A 17,827-nucleotide genomic window follows, 5' to 3' on the forward strand; every position below is an offset into this window, starting at 1 on the left:
AACTTAAAGACCTTCCGATTGCGGTGCGGAAATAAACAAAATTTCGGACGAACACGGAAACTACCGTCTGTCGAGCCAACTCCGCTCTGCAGCTTAGGTCCAAAGTACCATCCGTTCCGTCTAGCTCATTTATCCTCTACAAATGCTTGCAAGAAGAGCGTCGGCCTTCGCGCGTAGCTTCGCCACTGTCGTCGACAATGCCGGGGTTAAGGTGGCAGCCGTCGATAATGGCCAGCCCACCGCCGCTGTCACGTTCCTCGTTAAGGCGGGCAGCCGATACGAGCCCAAGCCTGGAGTTGCGCATGCGCTGAAAAACTTTGCTTTCAAGGTGGGTGCTATGCTCTATTCTGAACACGCGCTCTGAAGTAGCTATTTGCAGAGCACAGCCAAAAGGTCGGCACTGGGCACGGTCAGAGAAAGCGAGTTGTACGGCGGTATTCTTTCTGCAAGTCTGTCCCGCGAATATTTGGCACTCACTTCCGAGTTCTTGCGTGGTGATGAGTCCGTTTCCTCAAATGCAGCATTTTAGGCGTCAATTCTAATATGGCCATGATGTTTACAGGCCATTCTTTGTCGACCTCATCTCTTCCTTCCTGACGTCGGGCAAGTTCCAGCGGCACGAGTTCCAGGAGTACGTTCTCCCTGTAGTCGAGGCAGAGAGCACTGCTGCCTCGCAAAACCCCGCAACACGCGCACTTGAACTCGCACATGCGCTCGCTTTCCGTTCTGGTCTCGGTTCCTCCCTCTTCGCGTCCCCACACAGTCATGTCTCCATCGACGACGTAAAGGAATTCGCTGCTCGTGCATTCAGCAAGGGCAACATTGCTGTTTTGGGTACCGGCGTCGATTCAGCTGTGCTTACGAAGCTGGTGGAGAAAGCACTTGCAGGCGTATCCGTGGGCAACACGGCTGTGGAGAGTAAACCATCGACATACTTTGGTGGTGAGACACGAGTGGAGTCGCATGGCGGTCCTGAAACCGTGTTCATTGGCTTTGGTACTGCCGGCCCTGCGGACCCCGCACTTGCTATCCTTGCCGCCCACCTTTCGCCTCAGCCATCCGTCAAGTGGTCGCAGGGCCTCTCGCCTATCTCTGCTGCCCTTCCTCAGGGGACGTCCGTGCAGTCCATTCTCATGCCATATTCAGATGCAACGCTTTTCGGTCTGCTTGTTCAGGGCTCGAGCGCTGAAGGCGTGAAAGAGGCAGCCAAGGTCGCCACCAAGGCACTGAAGGAGTCGACGGGCCTTAAGGGTGACGCACTCAAATCTGCTGTGGCTAAAGCCAAGTTCGCTGCTGCTAGCTCTCTAGACGGTCGTGATGGGATCTTGAGCACTCTCAGCACCAAGGTTCGTCCCTGACATTTGGTCGTGGTTTAGGTTTCTGAAGATGCTGTCATGATTGCAGGTCTTTGCGAGCTCGGACGCTTCGATTGACGCAACGCTAGCGTCAATAGACAAGGTTGATGCTGCTGCATTCTCGAAGGTGGGTGCTTTTCCTATTTCCTTGGTGGAGGATGTCGATTTTTGTTACTATCTATCTAGTCTGTCGCTGCAATCACGAAAGCCAAGCCCACATTTGTTGCTATCGGGAGCGTGCAGGCATTACCGTACCCAGATGAAGTTGGCCTTTGAACTAGATGATACTATTGATAGATCGCTTTGCAGTATATGCTAGCGAAAAAATATTGTTTTACTTTTTCGCATTTGGATCTGATGGATTGATGTCTGGTTAGCTTCTAAGGTACCGGTTTGCCGCGAAAGCTTCCAGACTGGGGCACTAGACAGAAGCTCGAGACCTTGAACAAGTAGAACTACGTATATCAACGTGGCTTGTTTATAATACTAACGGCTCTTGGTTCATTCACGAGTCACAATCGCCGATATAGGCAGAACAGAGCGGTGCACCCTTCACGCAGGAAAACTAAACGCGCAGTACTACCTACTATTACACCCCTGCGCCCTATTTTCTGCAAGTTGCTTCCTTGACATCATCCAAGGGTCCAACATTTTCACCAACGTCACTCAGGACACATCAATTATCTGGTTTGCCGCCTTGACAATTGTGTGGGACTGGCCTTGGGGTCGACGTTGATGTCTGATATCCCGTTACACTCTCTCGGACGCATAGGAAACACACGAGCCGGGTACGTTCCTCTAAACGACGCCCAGGATACCGATATGCACACGGGTGTCCTGAGAGCTGCTGCTACACGCAGCGTAAACTTAAACGTGAAGGGAAAGGGCAAGCAACGTGAACGGTACACAGATGCAGACGAGTTCGATGAGGAGGCAACTTTGCTTGGGAACAGAGACAATACGCTGGAGGATGTTGAAGAGGGAAATGCGGGCGAACAGTCAAAACGACTTCAGGTATCGTCTAGGGTGAGTATTCTGTCTGTATGCTCAACTCCATAGTCTTACGTCGGGACAGCGTTCGTCAACGGCGAGTAGGACACGAGACAAGTCCAGGACAATACCATTCCGCCCAGGAGGTATGTCTTTTCTACCACCCTTGCGAGTTATTGACTGAGATACCACTTTACAGAGAAATTCCAAGCCAAGTTCCCGCCTAATCTCGTACGAAATCAGAAATACAACATATTCACATTCTTTCCTATCGTCATATATGAACAGTTCAAATTCTTTTTCAACCTCTACTTCCTTCTCGTCGCTCTTTCCCAGTTCGTTCCTGCACTCAAGATCGGTACGCATATTTCTCTCCTACTGGCTCTGCCCCACCTCACGTGCGCCTAGGGTTCATTGTTACATATGTCGCACCCCTCGCATTCGTGCTCTTCGTCACAATGGGCAAAGAAGCCTATGATGACTACAAGCGCAATCTCCGCGACCGCGAAGCAAACTCCCAGAAATACCTCATCCTCGTTCCCTCCTCTGACAGCGGTCCACATACTCGTTCTGTCCCTTCCTCTTCCCTCAAAGTAGGTGACCTCGTTGTGTTGGAGAAGAACCAGCGCGTACCGGCAGATATGGTCCTCCTGCGAACGAGCGATGCTTCTGGAACGTGTTTCATTAGGACCGACCAGCTTGACGGAGAGACAGACTGGAAACTTCGCGTTGCAGTCCCCGCGGGCCAGAAGCTTGTCGACGATAGGGAGCTACTAGATTTGGATGCGGAAGTTTATGGTGCGTTCGCTCATCCTATTCTCACCACCTCTAGATGTTTATTCGGTTCCATACCTCAGCCGACGCTCCAATCAAAGACATCCACACGTTCATTGGGACGTTTACGATCCACTCGCCCCGTACGCACTCTGTTGATGATGTACCTATGGTACAGGTCCCTACTGTCGAGCCCCTGTCCGCGGAGAATGTCTTGTGGAGCAACACTGTATTAGCTGCGGGTTCTGCTGTCGGATTCATTGTGTATACGGGCGCTGAGACGCGCGCCGTCATGAACACGAGTCATCCTGAGACCAAGGTTGGTCTACTAGATCTTGAGATCAATAGACTTGCTAAGGTAGGCGCATACGTACTTGTGCGAGGGGAAGGTTGACGACATGGCGCATACAGATTCTTTGCGCGGTGACATTTGCACTGTCATTTGGACTCGTTGCACTGAATGGGTTCAGGGGACTGTGGTATATATATGTGTTCCGCTTCCTCATATTGTTTTCGTCTATTATCCCCATCAGGTATGTCTCCCCTCTATGGAAAATGAGCGCATATAGCCCGTGTTTTCTCTTCCCTCCTTCGTTTTATCGCTTCTCTCATGTGCCATGCTCACACAACAAACCTAGCTTGCGTGTAAACCTTGACATGGGTAAGACGGTCTACGCTCAGCAGATAATGAACGACTCCGAGATTCCTGGCACGATTGTCCGCACGAGCACACTCCCTGAGGAGCTGGGACGCATAGAGTACCTTCTTAGCGACAAGACTGGGACCCTTACGCAAAATGGTGTGTACAACTTGTTTGCTGCTTACTGTAGTTTTACCCTTTTCTTCATTGTTTCCTTATCTCTATTCGGTTTCCCGATATCATATGCACATAGATCTGACGGACATCCTAGAGATGGAGATGAAGAAGCTGCACATGGGCACTATGTCTTACGGGTTTGACAGCATGGACGAAGTTGCACACCAGCTTGCGAGCGCGTTTGGTGCTGATCAAGGCGCGTGTTTTACATCTCACACCCTTCTATTACGGGCAGACTGACGGTAAAAATGCAGCCCACGCAAGAAGTAATTCAATAGCTACAGGTGCACAACTTGCAATGAGAGGACGGAGGGACATGTCGTCGAGGCTCAGAGATGTAGTGCTTAGTCTTGCACTTTGTCACAATGTGCGTCCCTTGCCATTCTCCTTGTTCTTTTTCTAGCTCACTCCTCGAAACCTAGGTCACACCAGTCGCCAACGACGATGGCTCATTGACCTACCAAGCCTCCTCCCCAGATGAAGTTGCAATCGTCAAGTGGACGGAGAGCGTCGGCCTCACGCTCGTTTTCCGCGACCGCACACGTATAGAGCTCCAGACTCCCACCGGCGCACGTATTACCTACGACATCCTCGACATATTCCCCTTCACAAGCGAGTCGAAGCGCATGGGCATCGTCGTGCGAGACGCACACAGCGGCGAGGTACTTTTCTTGCAAAAGGGCGCGGATGTCGTCATGGCTCGTATCGTGCAGCGGAACGACTGGCTGGAAGAGGAGACTGGGAATATGGCGCGCGAGGGGCTGCGCACACTTGTCGTTGCACGAAAGCGGCTCACGTCCCAACAGTATGCGGCATTTAAGACCGCTCACCATGCTGCAAGCATTCGGCTTGATGGACGCGGCGAGGCAATGACTTCTGTCGTTGCGAAGCACCTAGAGCACGATTTGGAGCTGCTTGGCCTGACGGGCGTCGAGGATAAGCTTCAGGACGAGGTGAAAGGGACGCTTGAGCTGCTCAGGAATGGGGGAATCAAGATTTGGATGCTCACGGGCGATAAAATCGAGACGGCGCGGTGCATTGCTATTTCTACGAAGCTGGTGGCGCGGAATCAGTATATTCATGAGGTAGCCAAGTGTGAGCTCTCTTGTCATCCATGTGTTCTGTTCCCCGCTCATGCTTTGAGTTTGTAGTGAAGACTTCTGATCAAGTCAGGGACGAGCTTGAGTTCTTACAGTCGAAACTGGATTGCTGTCTAGTCATTGATGGCGAGTCGCTACAGGTGCTCTTTTCCCTTCTTGGACGCGTTTGTGCCTGTGCTCATGTCATCCATTCAGCTCTGTTTGAACCTGTACAAGAACGAGTTCGTCGAGATTACAACAAAGTTATCAGCTGTTGTTGCTTGTCGATGTTCCCCGACACAGAAAGCAGATGTAGCGCGATTGATTCGACATCACACGAAGAAACGGGTTTGCTGTATCGGAGATGGTGGTAATGATGTCAGTATGATACAAGCCGCTGACGTTGGTAAGTCCTTTAAACTGTGGTTCCAAACGGTATTATAAATACTTCACGCGTGTAGGTGTCGGAATCGTTGGAAAAGAAGGGAAGCAAGCATCCCTTGCTGCCGATTTCTCTGTCACCCAATTCAGTCACCTCACCAAGTTGCTCATGTGGCATGGGCGTAACTCGTACCGCCGTTCTGCGAAGCTCGCTCAGTTCGTTATCCACCGCGGCCTCATCATCTCGATCATGCAAGCTGTATTCTCGGCCATCTTCTACTTTGCCCCGATTGCGCTGTACCAGGGGTGGTTGATGGTAGGGTATGCGACGATCTATACGATGGCGCCTGTTTTTTCATTGGTTCTGGATCGTGACGTGAACGAGGATCTTGCGTTGATATACCCGGAGTTATACAAGGAACTGACCAAGGTCAGTTGATTGCGCGAATAGATTACGACTTACTGACAGTTGAGTGTAGGGACGCGCACTATCTTTCAAGACTTTCTTCCAATGGTTGATGATTAGCGTATACCAAGGTCAGTTCTTTCATTCCATTCCCAAATCACAACAAGTTGATCATCATATTTGCAGGCGCGGCCATCATGATCATGTCCCTCCTCTTGTTCGAAACGGAATTCTTAAACATCGTTTCCATATCTTTTACGGCTTTGGTCATCAACGAACTCATCATGGTTGCACTAGAAATCACGACTTGGTAAGACTCAATCATTTGCTGGGAGACGCGTTCTGATTCACTGTGGACAGGCATATTTATATGGTCATTTCGGAAGTGGTCACACTTTGCTTTTATGTTATCAGCATCGCTTTCTTACCGGAATATTTCGGTGCGTGTTCAGGTCGTCACCTGTCTAATAGATTGCTCATCATACCTTCAGACCTCGATTTCGTCGTGTCCACTCGCTTTGCATGGAAAGTAGCGGTTATAGTAGCAGTCAGCGCACTCCCCTTGTATGTTATCAAGCTCATTCGTAGTAGAGTCGCTCCGGCAGCGTCGAGCAAGTTGCTATAATATGCACCATGTAACTTGACGATCACGCCAAATCTGACATCTTTATAATGTATTTCTGCTTATTTCATCGCATACATCACAATCGAAGGATGCAAATAGAGCAAAAGAGAAAAGCACGAGGCAACGTATCAAGAGAACAGAATGAAAGACTAGCTGCCCGCCAACGATAGTCAGTTACCAGTATGAGGGGGCGGAGATGTGTTAATATGGTTCACGAAAGAGTTTGGAAAGAATGACCCTGGTGCCTGCCAATCAGACGCCGGACTCACGCCGCCCCACAATGAAGGTCCGATTGGAGGACGCGGCGAGCCAAACCCTGGGGGCGCTGGCGGACCCCAAGGTGGCCGGTTATCTCCGACAACAGCCCGTGGGCTAGAATTGGTACCCCACGACTGGCCTACTGCGCCCGGCACGATGCGCCGCCCTGGCGGAGGAACGACCTCATCATCATCTGCTGCAAGTGCAGAAGATCCAAGGATGCCCTTCGGACTTGGTGAACGATGACTAGGGGAACCTGAGCCTGACCCAGATGCCTCCCCTGTCGTTGGCCTAGCGATGGGTGCTGGAGGTGCAATAGGTGCAGGTGGTGCTATTGGAGCAATAGAAACCGGTCGTGCAACAGGGCCAGGGTCAGGTATAGACGTTCGCCTCGTAGGCCCTGGTGCTAGCATGGTTGGTGAAGCAAGAGAGTTCTGCGAAGCCTTCGAAGGCGGCCCAATGGGTGTTGTAGGAGCCAGAGGACGGCTGAAGCCTGAGTCGAAGGGTGTAGGCGAGCCGAAATTGCGAGGAAGGGCAGATGGAGCGAGGTTGGGAGGAGGTCCTGGCGGTGGCATCGATGGTCCTTGACCGAACAGTCCGAATGGAGGTGGAGGTGGTGCAAAGGGTAGACGAGGGGATAACGGACCGGGAGGTGGAGGCATCATGCCAGGAGCGACAGGATAATGAGGTGTGGTGGGCGTAGGGAAATGATTTTGCATGGAGGGTGCCACAGGTGTTGCAGGTTGTGAAGAAGACAGCATAGGACGCTGTGGCTGCTGCTGTGGCTGCTGCAGCGACTGCCGTGGCGTACTTCCAGACGGGGTGGGCGTGACAGGGATGGGCTTATTGAGAATTTTCTTAGAAGAACCGTTGGTGCTCTGAGTGCGTTGCGTAGAGCTTGAGGGACGAGGAGAAGTTGGCGGACGGGTCTGCTTGCCAGCTCGCTGCTGCTGGGCAAGTCGATCCTTCTCCGCCTTCTCCTTTTCCTCCCTTTCTTTCGCAAGCTTCTTCTCGCGTTCTTCCTTCTCTTGCTGCTCCTTTCGGGCTGCGTCGCGAGCAGCCTTTTCAGCAGCCACCTTGGCATCCCTCTCCTCCTTGGCCTTGCGCTCCTTTTCCTCCCGCTCTCGGCGCTCCTGCTTTACCTTCTCTTCCTTTTCCTTGCGCTTGCGTTCCCGCTCGACTTCGCGCTCCTTTTCCTCCGCAACGCGTTTACGACGCTCCTCCTCCTTGCGTTGTTTCTCCTCTTCTGCTGCCTTCCGAGCAGCTTCACGACGAGAACGTTCTTCTTCGCGTTTCTTCCGTTGCGCATCCTCTTGAGCTGCCTGCTTAGCCTTCAAAGCGGCCTCCTCAGCAGCCTTCTCAGCAGCTTTGGCGGCCCGCTCTTCGTCCCGGGCTTGTTTTTGAAGTCTGTGTGAAATTTTCAGTACGAATCAGTAAATGAGTGCAAGAAACGCACATTTTCTTGGCTTTCTTCTTCTGGTTCTGGGTTTGCTTCTTCGCCTCTCGCTCCTTTGTTAGCTTATCCTCGTCCTCAAGTTCACGTAGAAGCTGCATTTGACGCTCCTGGGCAACTTTTTCACGAAAGGCTTGGAGGACACGCTGTTCAAACATTCGAGCAGCGAAAATGGAGAACATCCGCTTGCCCTCCTCCATCTTCTGCTCCTCGGTCATCACCTGAACATGGTTAAAGATCGAAAACAAATCAATACACAGGAGACTCACCTCCTCATCATCGTCATCATCGTCCTCCTCCTCTTCATCTTCATCCTCGTCATCCTCGTCACCTTCCTCGTCGTCCTCTTCATCACTTTCGTCTTCAACATCAGCGGCCGCTTCCTCCTCCCGCTGCATTCGACGCTCAGCGAGCTGTTCCATCATCTCTAAGAATTTCTGCCCATCATTCTTTAGGAGATCATCCGCAACTGTCAGAATGTTACCTGGGCCTACAAAGGAGAGGTGAGAAGACACGATGTACAGAGTCAAAAATGAACTAACCAGTTACAGTCAAGCTACTCCCAAGATTGAACAGACCGTCGCGGCCATTGGGCTTTGTGTTATTCACAGGCCTTCTTCCGCGAACGGCGGGATTACGTCGATCTCGTGGTTTCACTTCTTCTTCCTCATCCTCTTCCTGATCTTCCTCTTCCTCCTCCTCTTCCTCGTCTTCTTCATATTCTTCCTCTTCCTCCTCTTCATATTCGTCCTCATCCCCCTCATCGTCGTCAAACTCACTTTCATGTTTCGGAGGTTTTCGGCCGTTCGTCAAGGCTGGTGGTCTAGTGGGTGGTGGGGGGTTATGGGAGACTTTGTTGTTTTGGAGAGGACCGATGACAACGCCGTTCTTATCGAGTTCGACGCTGCCGGGAAACGGACCTGGCCCAGGGGGAGGAGGTATGGTGCCACCAGAGGACACATAGCGCTGCTGGTAGTTCGCGTACTGTTCTAGCTCCTCGTAATAAGCATCGTACAGTACCTCAAGCTCTTCCTCGATCGCATGTCTATAGCCAGCGATGATACACGCCAGATGTCCAAGACGGATGAAAGAACGATACACAAAGACAAGCGCTCAGGTCAGTAAAAATTTTCATGGGTGAGATCAAGAAACGGGTACCGACCGCTTCCTGCCGCATACTGCACAGCTACAGCTATGTTTCTGCTGCTCTTTCATCTTCCGGAGGACTGTATCCTTCTCGATCTTGACTAAATTGCGACGCTCATCCTCGCCCAGACCAAGCCAGAATTCTTTAATCCGCTCACGCTCCTCCGTTGAGCTAGTACTCCAGATCTTGGAGTTGTTCTGAGAAGATTTACCTGGAGCAGAGGCAGCCGGAGGACGATGTTTCTGTGGCACGGATGCATTGGATGATGGTGGCGATGGATGGTGATGAGAATGATTGTACTGGTAGGCATGAGCAGTAATCGGTGCCTTTGATGCCGCGCGAGCCGTCCTAGTTTGTTGTTGACCATTGACAGTGGCCGTCGCTGTTGTGGGGGTCGTCGTCGTTGTCGTCGTCGTCCCTGTCGTTGTCGGCGGTGCATACGACATAGGCTGCTTTCCCTGTGCACGGGAACTCGGTGGTGGATTAGAAGATATATTTTCTTTTGTCGCTGCTCGTGCTGCAGGCATGGCGTTGGCGGTGAGAGGCAGTGAGCGCTTCCTCAATTCTCCACCGGAACCTCTACTACCCTTTTCCAGCGCCGATCCCGGTGCCGAGCCTGCCGCTCCAACTCCCTGCCCCGGCACCGCCGTACTTTCGGCGCTAACCGCCGGTATTTTCATAGATGAAACTTTCTTGTTTTTCTTATGAAATACCAATTCCTCAACAGGCCCTGCTGGCGTTGGTATGGCAGGCATTGATAACTTAGTTCTGAAGTCAGTTGATAGCGGTCCACTCGTTTCTTCGTAGCTCAGAACTACCTGCGCAATTGTCGCAGGCAGCGGTCCATGGAAATGCGGGACGTGCGCAATTGATGTTGGATCTGCAGGATAATCCGAATCGTTCTCATCGAGGTCTTGATCCTCAATGTCGCCGTCGACAGCATCTTCGCTGTAGTCATCCTCGATAAACTCTTCTGGGCCGAACTCAACAGGCCCACGGTGCATTTGGCCAGGTGATGACGGAATAGCCCCCAGAGCAGCTGTGGCTCTGTCCACCGATAACGTGAACTCGGGATCGGAGAATATCGATGGGTCAAAAGGCAACGAAGGGTACGCTCCTGGGGGGTACCCTGGAACGTCCCTGCTGACCTTCGCGGTTATCGTGGTAGCTTCAGTCGAGCTGAATCCACCCCTCAGTACGGCGTCGGACTGCACCATCTGCTGTGCAATATTGTACATTTTTTGCGCCTTTGTGCGCGTCAACAAGCCTCGCATGAGACCAAGAGCAGTACTGCGTACAAAAATTTTTATGTGCGGCGGAAACGAAGACCAATAATCCTCATCTGTCAACTCTTGTGTATTTGCCTTAGGGAAGCGCTTTGAAAATGGCGGTAGCGGCACCACTGAAATACGCTCAGGAGCCTTCCCTACGCGTTCTTCGCTGGGACCCTCAATGTCCCTGCGGTAGAGTTCGTTGGCGGTAGCTACCAACTCAGTCTGGAGTTGGATCGTAAAATCCGCTCCAGACGGTACGGCGGCTGGCGACTGTTCAGTTGTAGGGTGGACAGATTCCAAAGCAGGGGACGGTCCTGTGACGGATGGACGAGCATCCAACTGGAGCCTGTCCTGGCATAGCTCCGACGAAACAGGTGTCCCGATTTGCTTGTCGTTCACTTGTGTGCTTTGCTTGTCATTCAAGGACGGAGGCGGGGGTTGAGCATGCATCGAAGGCAGAGAGGACCGCAACTCGGGGAGGGAAGGAGCATGAGGATACAGCTTTGCCTCCTCGTTGTCGCTTGCAACCATGCTGTAAATTCAAGGACAATTAGTAAACAAGTGCATGATATAACTGTCTGGGGTCATCTACTTACATGAAGAATGAAATTGGGCCAACGACTTGATAAGTAGTTGATGTTACCTTCAAGAGTGAGTATGTGATCTTCATGCAAGCGGAAACGGCGTTTGCCGACACTTTGCGCTTTAACCCTTAATTGGAACCAAGTTTCCTTAGGCACCACTACCGCCCTTATCGATGGAGGAACATAGTTAGAGCTTCTGTTCTTCCTTCTCAGTTCTATTTGGTCTGGCGGTACTTTACTTCCTACTTGTTCCACGTTTGGAGAAACGAGGCTCTGGACGAGATGATGACATGTATTTGGCCAGTCACGTGTTTTTTTTTACAACTTAACGCTGTAACTTAAACTACCACAGTGACACACCCACCATGAAGCGATGCCAGCAGCTGTCTGGAGCTGTGGAAATCAGCCATACTATGGCCATTATTTTGTTGACCGTTTGATTTGGTATGCGTATTTCCCGCAATCCCGCTGCTAGGGCTTCTTCCATCCTGCCTCGACGCACTCGCGATGCTTCCAGGTCGTTTATCCAGTGTTCATAGCCTCCAAAAGGCTTGGTGAACCTGTACGATTAATCGCGGTAATAGATTTAATTATACAGGTTCGCTAAGCCTTTCGGGCAAGGAACGACTGTCTGTCTTCGTCTAAGGTCTGCCGAGTTTTACCACGACTCGTGTCCGTCGTCATGCCGGTCCGATTTAGCGTCGAAGAAAAGTCAACCTATGCTCAAGTTTAGTCTTGTCGCTCCTAAAAGGAAGAATGAACCGTGATCACTTGACGAGCGCGAGTCTACATTGTACAAAACAAAACACGATAGAATGCGATTCGAGAAAAGGGTGTTGAAACCCCACACAGTCTGCAACGCTCAGCAGTTGAAGCTGAAGTGTCGGTATAGTATTACATCATGATAGCATGGGAAGGAGCATCGAAACTCTGAAAGCAAAAAAAAGCAGTCTACACCTCTCAGCAGTTGAAGGTGTGCTCGATATCGTATACAACAGAAGCATCGAAAGCAGGAAATTTGGCCCGATTGTCACGGTCTACTTCTTCAGGTTTGCGATCAAGTCCTTTGCTGCACTGCTGGTAAACTTCGAGTTCCAGGTTCAAAGAAGCGAGGGACGTACACATGCGATTTTGAAGGATGAACTCGAGGATCTTCTCCTTCAACTCCTCTTTCTCGTAGCCTCGATCAGTAATTTCCGTCGCGACTTGAATTTCCGTCACGACTTGAGTTTCCGGCGCGACTTGAGCTTCTGGCGTGAGTTTCCGAGTCCACTTGAAAATCTTCTTCCACTTCTGAGGCACTTTCTTGTGCTCCTCAGGCACTGTCTTGAAGCCCCGATCACTAATTTCCGTCGCGACTTTCTCCACAGCGACAGCCGTAGTAGATTTCATGTAATAGTCCACAGCAGACTTGATGAACTCCAGTTCATTGTCATGCTCGAGGAAGGCGGAGTATTCGAGGACCATAATGGTAGCTGCGATGTGTTATTAAAAGTACAGCTGGCCATGTGGTCAGAAACTCACCAATGCCAGTCCGAATAATTCCGTTCACAGTGGTGAACTGTGTTCCCTCGCCAGCCTATTGCACACTCTCAACGACTGTAAGGATCATTGTGGATAAACGAATGCACCAAAGGCCGAAGAACAGACAAAATATCCAATATCCAGACATTGTTCTAGTGATTGAGATGGCAAAGTTAGCATCAGAACCATTGCAAACAGAACCATTGCCTTCTGTGACACAGTAATGTAAGAATCATGAGGTGTCCTTCTAGGAATTGTTAATGCAAAGACTTACATGCTGTTTGGTCAATAATTGTGATTGATCGACCATGGGATAACAAGACAATGTCCAAATGACTTACAAACTATCAAGGAGTCAAAACTGGATGATTGGCCAATGGATTGAACTTACAAGCTATGTAAAACCAATGAAATTGAGTGGGTCAGCACACCATTGATGCACAACAAGACAGGGGATAACATACACCCTGTCAACATACAATGAGTACAGAAATGGAATTACATGACTATATGAAAAGGACTGACATGCTAGGGGAGAGTCAATCAGAAAAATCAACAACCAATCAGGAGGAGCTGTGACACAGCACTCACATTCTATGCAGTGTACAAGCAAGATGAGTGAACATGGAAAACAAGTTATGACAGAGGGATACTCAACAAGCTACATATTATGTGAGTGATGAGAATGTCTGAAGAGTAGAAGACACTTACATTAGGCTATTGCAATCAGTGAAAATATGATCTTCAGTATCATGTGTCAACACAAGACATAATCATTAAAGACACCTACCATCTATTGAAGAACCAGCAGTAGCAAGGTATCAGGATCATCAGCATTGGTTCAGGAGCAGAAACCATCAGGGGCCAGGGCACTTACTTGCTGTCAACAGACCAGGAGCAGCAAGGGATGGGGACCATCAGCATTGGTTCAGGACCAGAAACCGTCAAGGCACTTACTTGCTGTCAACAGGCCAGGAGCAGCAAGGGATGGGGACCATCAGCATTGGTTCAAGACCAGAAACCGTCAAGGCACTTACTTGCTGTCAACAGGCCAGGAGCAGCAAGGGATGGGGACCATCAGCATTGGTTCAGGACCAGAAACCGTCAAGGCACTTACTTGCTGTCAACAGGCCAGGAGCAGCAAGGGATCAAGACCATCAGCATGGGTTCAGGTGCAAAAACCAGCATCTTACTAGCTATCATCACAAGACAGCTATAGTGAAAGATATGATGTGAGTATGTTTCGAGTCTTAGCAGTTTAATATTTACCATTGGTTAGCACCAATCACAAAGTCATCATGATATTGTTATCTTACTGTGAGATATGGAAACCACTTAGCAAGGTCCCACAGGTAGGCTTCATGATCTGTTGGAAGTCGCAAGACTTGTTGATGAGCACAATCCACAAGTGTTCTACATGATGTTGTAACACAAGCAGGTGAACTTGCAAGTTTGCAACTCACTCAACAGCACACTTGATACAAAGTTCCAGATTTGACTGTTGTGTTGATACTAAGCACAGCCGCAATTCTTCGTCATCCAATGCAAAAGTAGTGCATTCCACCAGGATGTTGCAGTTTGTGTCTGGTTCATTCATATCTGGGTTGGTGACTCATGTGAATGTTCACTGGACAAATCAATCAGAACTACTCACTTTGTAAGCATACATAGCACTTGGGATGAGTGCGGTTTTCAGGGTCGCACAACCGATCCCAGACACGTGTGTTGTTGAACAGTTCTTCGACACGTTGGGCAATTCTCTTCAGGCACTCTTCGTTTGATACCCCGATGAGTTCCTCCCCCAGTTCTCCAAATGCCACTGGGCAGAGTGCTTCAAATTTCGTGAATACTGCAATTACGGGAACTGAAGAATTGTTATGTAGTTCGAGCACGACGAGGGACACTGAAGTTGCAAGCTCACCATTCCCAGTATTGCACTCGGAGAAGAATTTCTCCTCCGACCGCTGGAATGTTCGCCAATGGTCGTCCATTGGAATACAATACCTGTATGACAGCAATGAACAAGCACAGAATGTAGGAGGGGGTCACTTACCAAATAGCATGCAGTCGCTCCTCCAATTTTTTCGCATTTGCACGTTCTGAGATAAATTTCTTCATCTCCTCGAATTCTTCTACAGAGCCCGCTTCGAAACCGCACGAGTCGTGAAAGACGAAACCGGGATTGCTTTTGAACACCATCTCGTTTGTGATATCGTGATTTCCGCGCTAAGCATCTATCAGTGCATGCATGCTCATAGGGCAGATAGTGCACACACCAATCTCGAGCCTTCTACGACGGCAGCATCAATCTACTCACAAGTAATCAGCGCTCGATGCACGCATGCTATAGAACATACCGTACCTTCTCTCCTTCGGCATTGAAAATCTCTGGCTGTTCCGTGGTGTTGCAGACCTTCTGAAGAATGGTTGTTTTACCTGCGTTCGCTCTTCCCAAGATCAGAACTCGGAAGCGCCCGATTGTCTCTCTGAGATTCTCGGGGTTCATTTCAGTTTCCATGGGGAGAGCTTGATGTACGTCCTAAGAGCGGATGTGGTCGTGGAAGTAGTGGGGAGTGATGCGGAACGAGATCGCAGCCAGGTATAACAGCGAACGAACACGAAGCAAGGGCTCCTAACTCGCGACATAACAGGTACAAACGGCGTCTATTTCTCTGGACACTCGAATCTACTGCGCCGAGACGAAGTTCTCCGTAAATGCACCATTTACCAATCGTTCAATTGTTCGTGCAATAAAGCACCAAATTTTAAGTACAGGACAAACGACTGAGTTATAAGATCGCTGATAGAAAGATAAGCTATAATCTATCATCAGATTATGATAGAAATGACAGAACTTCCGTTTTCCCTACCTGTCTGGCTCAAAATATCAATCTCTGTAAAGGTGCAGGCGTTCAAGCTCTTTCGGATGATGGCTCCTTGAGGCGCCTGGCAGAGCAAGCGTATCTCAGGGTATCCGTCCCCCTCTGGAACGGGAGAGATCCCGTGGTGCCCGACTGGTTTTGCATGTCTGAAGTTCTCTCCCTGCGAAATGGTGGTGATGGGTATAGACATAGAGGCTGCGCAGGCGTGATGGAGCAGTAGGTGTTGCGCGTGTTGTTTGACCTCGGACGTCGGTCACGCTAGTTGGTAATAGAAAGGCCGATAGGCGGGCCGCAGCAGCTTGTGGGACCCGTAAAGGTTTGGTACACGCGCCCGGATGACTCGGTGAGTCGACTGCTCATCGTGCTGCGGAAGCAGTCCATATAAATATGTTGTTGTTAAGCATCGGGGAACACGCACCAGTAACCTTATGCTTATTTCAAAGAGCTGGCACTTGACAAAAACCACAATCCTCGGAAACCGCTTCCTGAGCAGGACGTACAAGGTTTCTTGCGGCCTGACATAGCATCAAATCCCGGATATGTGCACCACTACTTGCCTCCAATCATTTCCGCCCTGGTGCCCACTATGATGAATGATGTCGTTCAGGCTGACTACTCCTCGTACGCCAGGAGGATGTCTTGTGGCATAGCGAGGAACTTAGTAACTTTCGACGGATGCACGGAGACCATATTGCGTCAACGATCGTGATGTAAGTGATAAAGTGCATGGCCTGGGGCTGATGCTGCAAACGAACAAATCCACGGCTCCATGTACGAGCGTAGTCCGTGCGAAATAACATGCTTTAGCAAGGATACAGTGAGTGTAAGGAGTCGCGGTGCACGCCAAAACTTACTGCGCTTTGTGAAAGATATTTGGGACTCTGTTCTCTGGATCCAGGAACGTCGGCAGAACTGTGGGATATGGTGCTGAGTGCTGGGTGCATGGGTGCGAGATAATGTTTGCTGATGTCAGACCTCTTCCTGGGAGTGCCGATACCAAATTTTCCAGGCAAACAAACTGGGCGAAGTGACTGTTGTAGCCGTCTATGGCCTTCTGCGAGAAGTAGTGGGTCACCAATTGGCTGCGACAGCTGAAGAGGGTGAAGTTATGCGTGTGGAAAAGCACCTCGAGTTGAGATCGTTGGGGTGCTCATTCGCTATAGGTTGATGCTGGCTAGTGTGAGAGGCGTAAGATAGCATTGAGGTCAATATGGAAACGCGACGTACTTCATTGACTACCAGTGCAATCAGCCGTTCGTGACCACCATATGCACGAAGGGCGGATGTGAACTCTACCCGATGGAGCGGCGGTATGGCAAGATTAGTATTACAGGTGCGACCTGCCTCTGCAGATAAGCTTGTCTAATCATTGAAGTTTGCGTTCGACCTACGGATCAGTTCATTTCGAATTCCATATTCAGCGGGAGGGCCCCTCCCAAAGATGAATGAACGATATGGTGGATATCCGTGAAAAAGGAAACACTGAACGCAAAGTGAAGTAATGTTGTTGTCGGACCTCGTCAGACAGTCGCGAGGGCTTGTATACGTTCTTGCAGGTTTTGGCCATTCCAGAAAACGAGAGGTTGAAACCAGTTGGACAATGATATCTTAGCTTCGATCAGTACAGTTAAATTGAGAAAGTTGAACATACGACTCACTTGCGGACATATCGTAAGCTTAACCGACGTCATGGCTCGTTACAGCCTCCATGTTATAATATAATATTTCGGGTCCGTGGCCAAGGATCGGTACGAACTCCAATCCCCCTCCCTTGCTGTAACTATTGCAGCCCTTCTGGTGTGGAGAAGGACCCGATTGCAAGATGACCTGCCCTGTTGTGAATGTTGCTTCTATGCAATAGGCCCTTATGAACGAATTGAGGGCCCCTAATCAGACCCTGATTGGCAGGTGGCGGCCCATCTGTTAGGAGAAAGGCTATAGTGGAAGTAATTAATGGGCGCCCAGAGTACGGAAGTAGGGAACAAACCGTCCCACCGACTTAGTACATGCTTGTTCCCTTCGCACAACTATCTCCTCCGAAGTCCAAAGAATGTTCGCGCGCAGAAAAGGAAGACCCGTCTATGCAGCAGGTATCGATCCAGGTTAGGGAACACCCCATATCCTTGGCCACGGTGCAAGATTGGGACAGCTCGTCCCACTTAGTACCTATCTGGAGCTGGTCGCTTGAAATGTCTTGAAATGCTGGCTCCCCCTTCTCCGACCAACAGTACGAAAGGGTTGCATAGTCAATCTTTCGGCAATTAAACCCCGGATTGCG

The 17,827-nt window shown here is 50.1% G+C and overlaps 5 protein-coding genes across 5 annotated transcripts; 2 read left to right on the forward strand and 3 right to left on the reverse strand.

The window, feature by feature from the left end:
• The first annotated feature begins 50 nt into the window (after positions 1–50).
• EDB91DRAFT_1151252 (Metalloenzyme, LuxS/M16 peptidase-like protein) lies at positions 51–1,859 on the forward strand. Its single transcript, XM_041319425.1, has 5 exons — positions 51–328; positions 380–501; positions 563–1,346; positions 1,405–1,482; positions 1,542–1,859. The coding sequence occupies exons 1-5, from the start codon at positions 143–145 to the stop codon at positions 1,629–1,631; spliced, it is 1,260 nt and encodes a 419-aa protein (XP_041173982.1). The 5' UTR covers positions 51–142; the 3' UTR covers positions 1,632–1,859.
• Positions 1,860–6,467, forward strand: EDB91DRAFT_1151253 (uncharacterized protein). The gene is made up of 17 exons (XM_041319426.1): positions 1,860–2,381; positions 2,431–2,491; positions 2,545–2,703; positions 2,754–3,143; positions 3,203–3,477; positions 3,531–3,652; positions 3,758–3,918; positions 4,031–4,132; positions 4,191–4,303; positions 4,359–5,031; positions 5,088–5,176; positions 5,232–5,421; positions 5,477–5,826; positions 5,876–5,933; positions 5,989–6,112; positions 6,163–6,242; positions 6,294–6,467. The coding sequence occupies exons 1-17, from the start codon at positions 2,091–2,093 to the stop codon at positions 6,425–6,427; spliced, it is 3,372 nt and encodes a 1,123-aa protein (XP_041173983.1). The 5' UTR covers positions 1,860–2,090; the 3' UTR covers positions 6,428–6,467.
• A 130-nt stretch (positions 6,468–6,597) lies between these two features.
• Positions 6,598–11,090, reverse strand: EDB91DRAFT_1251696 (salt tolerance down-regulator-domain-containing protein; the record flags this gene model as incomplete). Its single annotated transcript, XM_041323417.1, has 5 exons — positions 6,598–8,092; positions 8,142–8,359; positions 8,408–8,628; positions 8,681–9,250; positions 9,329–11,090. The coding sequence occupies 5 exons, from the start codon at positions 11,088–11,090 to the stop codon at positions 6,598–6,600; spliced, it is 4,266 nt and encodes a 1,421-aa protein (XP_041173984.1).
• An 845-nt stretch (positions 11,091–11,935) lies between these two features.
• EDB91DRAFT_1151267 (uncharacterized protein) lies at positions 11,936–12,610 on the reverse strand (the record flags this gene model as incomplete). The annotated part of the gene is given in 2 exon segments (XM_041319427.1): positions 11,936–12,092; positions 12,103–12,610. 1 exon segment carries the CDS (start codon positions 12,608–12,610, stop codon positions 12,104–12,106), a length of 507 nt encoding a protein of 168 aa, XP_041173985.1. The 3' UTR covers positions 11,936–12,092; position 12,103.
• An 881-nt stretch (positions 12,611–13,491) lies between these two features.
• Positions 13,492–15,306, reverse strand: EDB91DRAFT_665046 (uncharacterized protein). The gene is made up of 9 exons (XM_041328030.1): positions 15,030–15,306; positions 14,944–14,976; positions 14,721–14,893; positions 14,589–14,671; positions 14,322–14,531; positions 14,131–14,266; positions 13,937–14,080; positions 13,701–13,880; positions 13,492–13,547 (listed from the first exon to the last, which is right to left on the reverse strand). The coding sequence occupies exons 1-7, from the start codon at positions 15,183–15,185 to the stop codon at positions 13,975–13,977; spliced, it is 897 nt and encodes a 298-aa protein (XP_041173986.1). The 5' UTR covers positions 15,186–15,306; the 3' UTR covers positions 13,492–13,547; positions 13,701–13,880; positions 13,937–13,974.
• Between the last annotated feature and the right edge of the window lie 2,521 nt (positions 15,307–17,827).

This window comes from Suillus paluster, assembly GCF_016628075.1.
Source record: "Suillus paluster strain FC165 chromosome Unknown EDB91scaffold_57, whole genome shotgun sequence".
NCBI classification, from domain to species: Eukaryota; Fungi; Basidiomycota; class Agaricomycetes; order Boletales; family Suillaceae; genus Suillus; species Suillus paluster.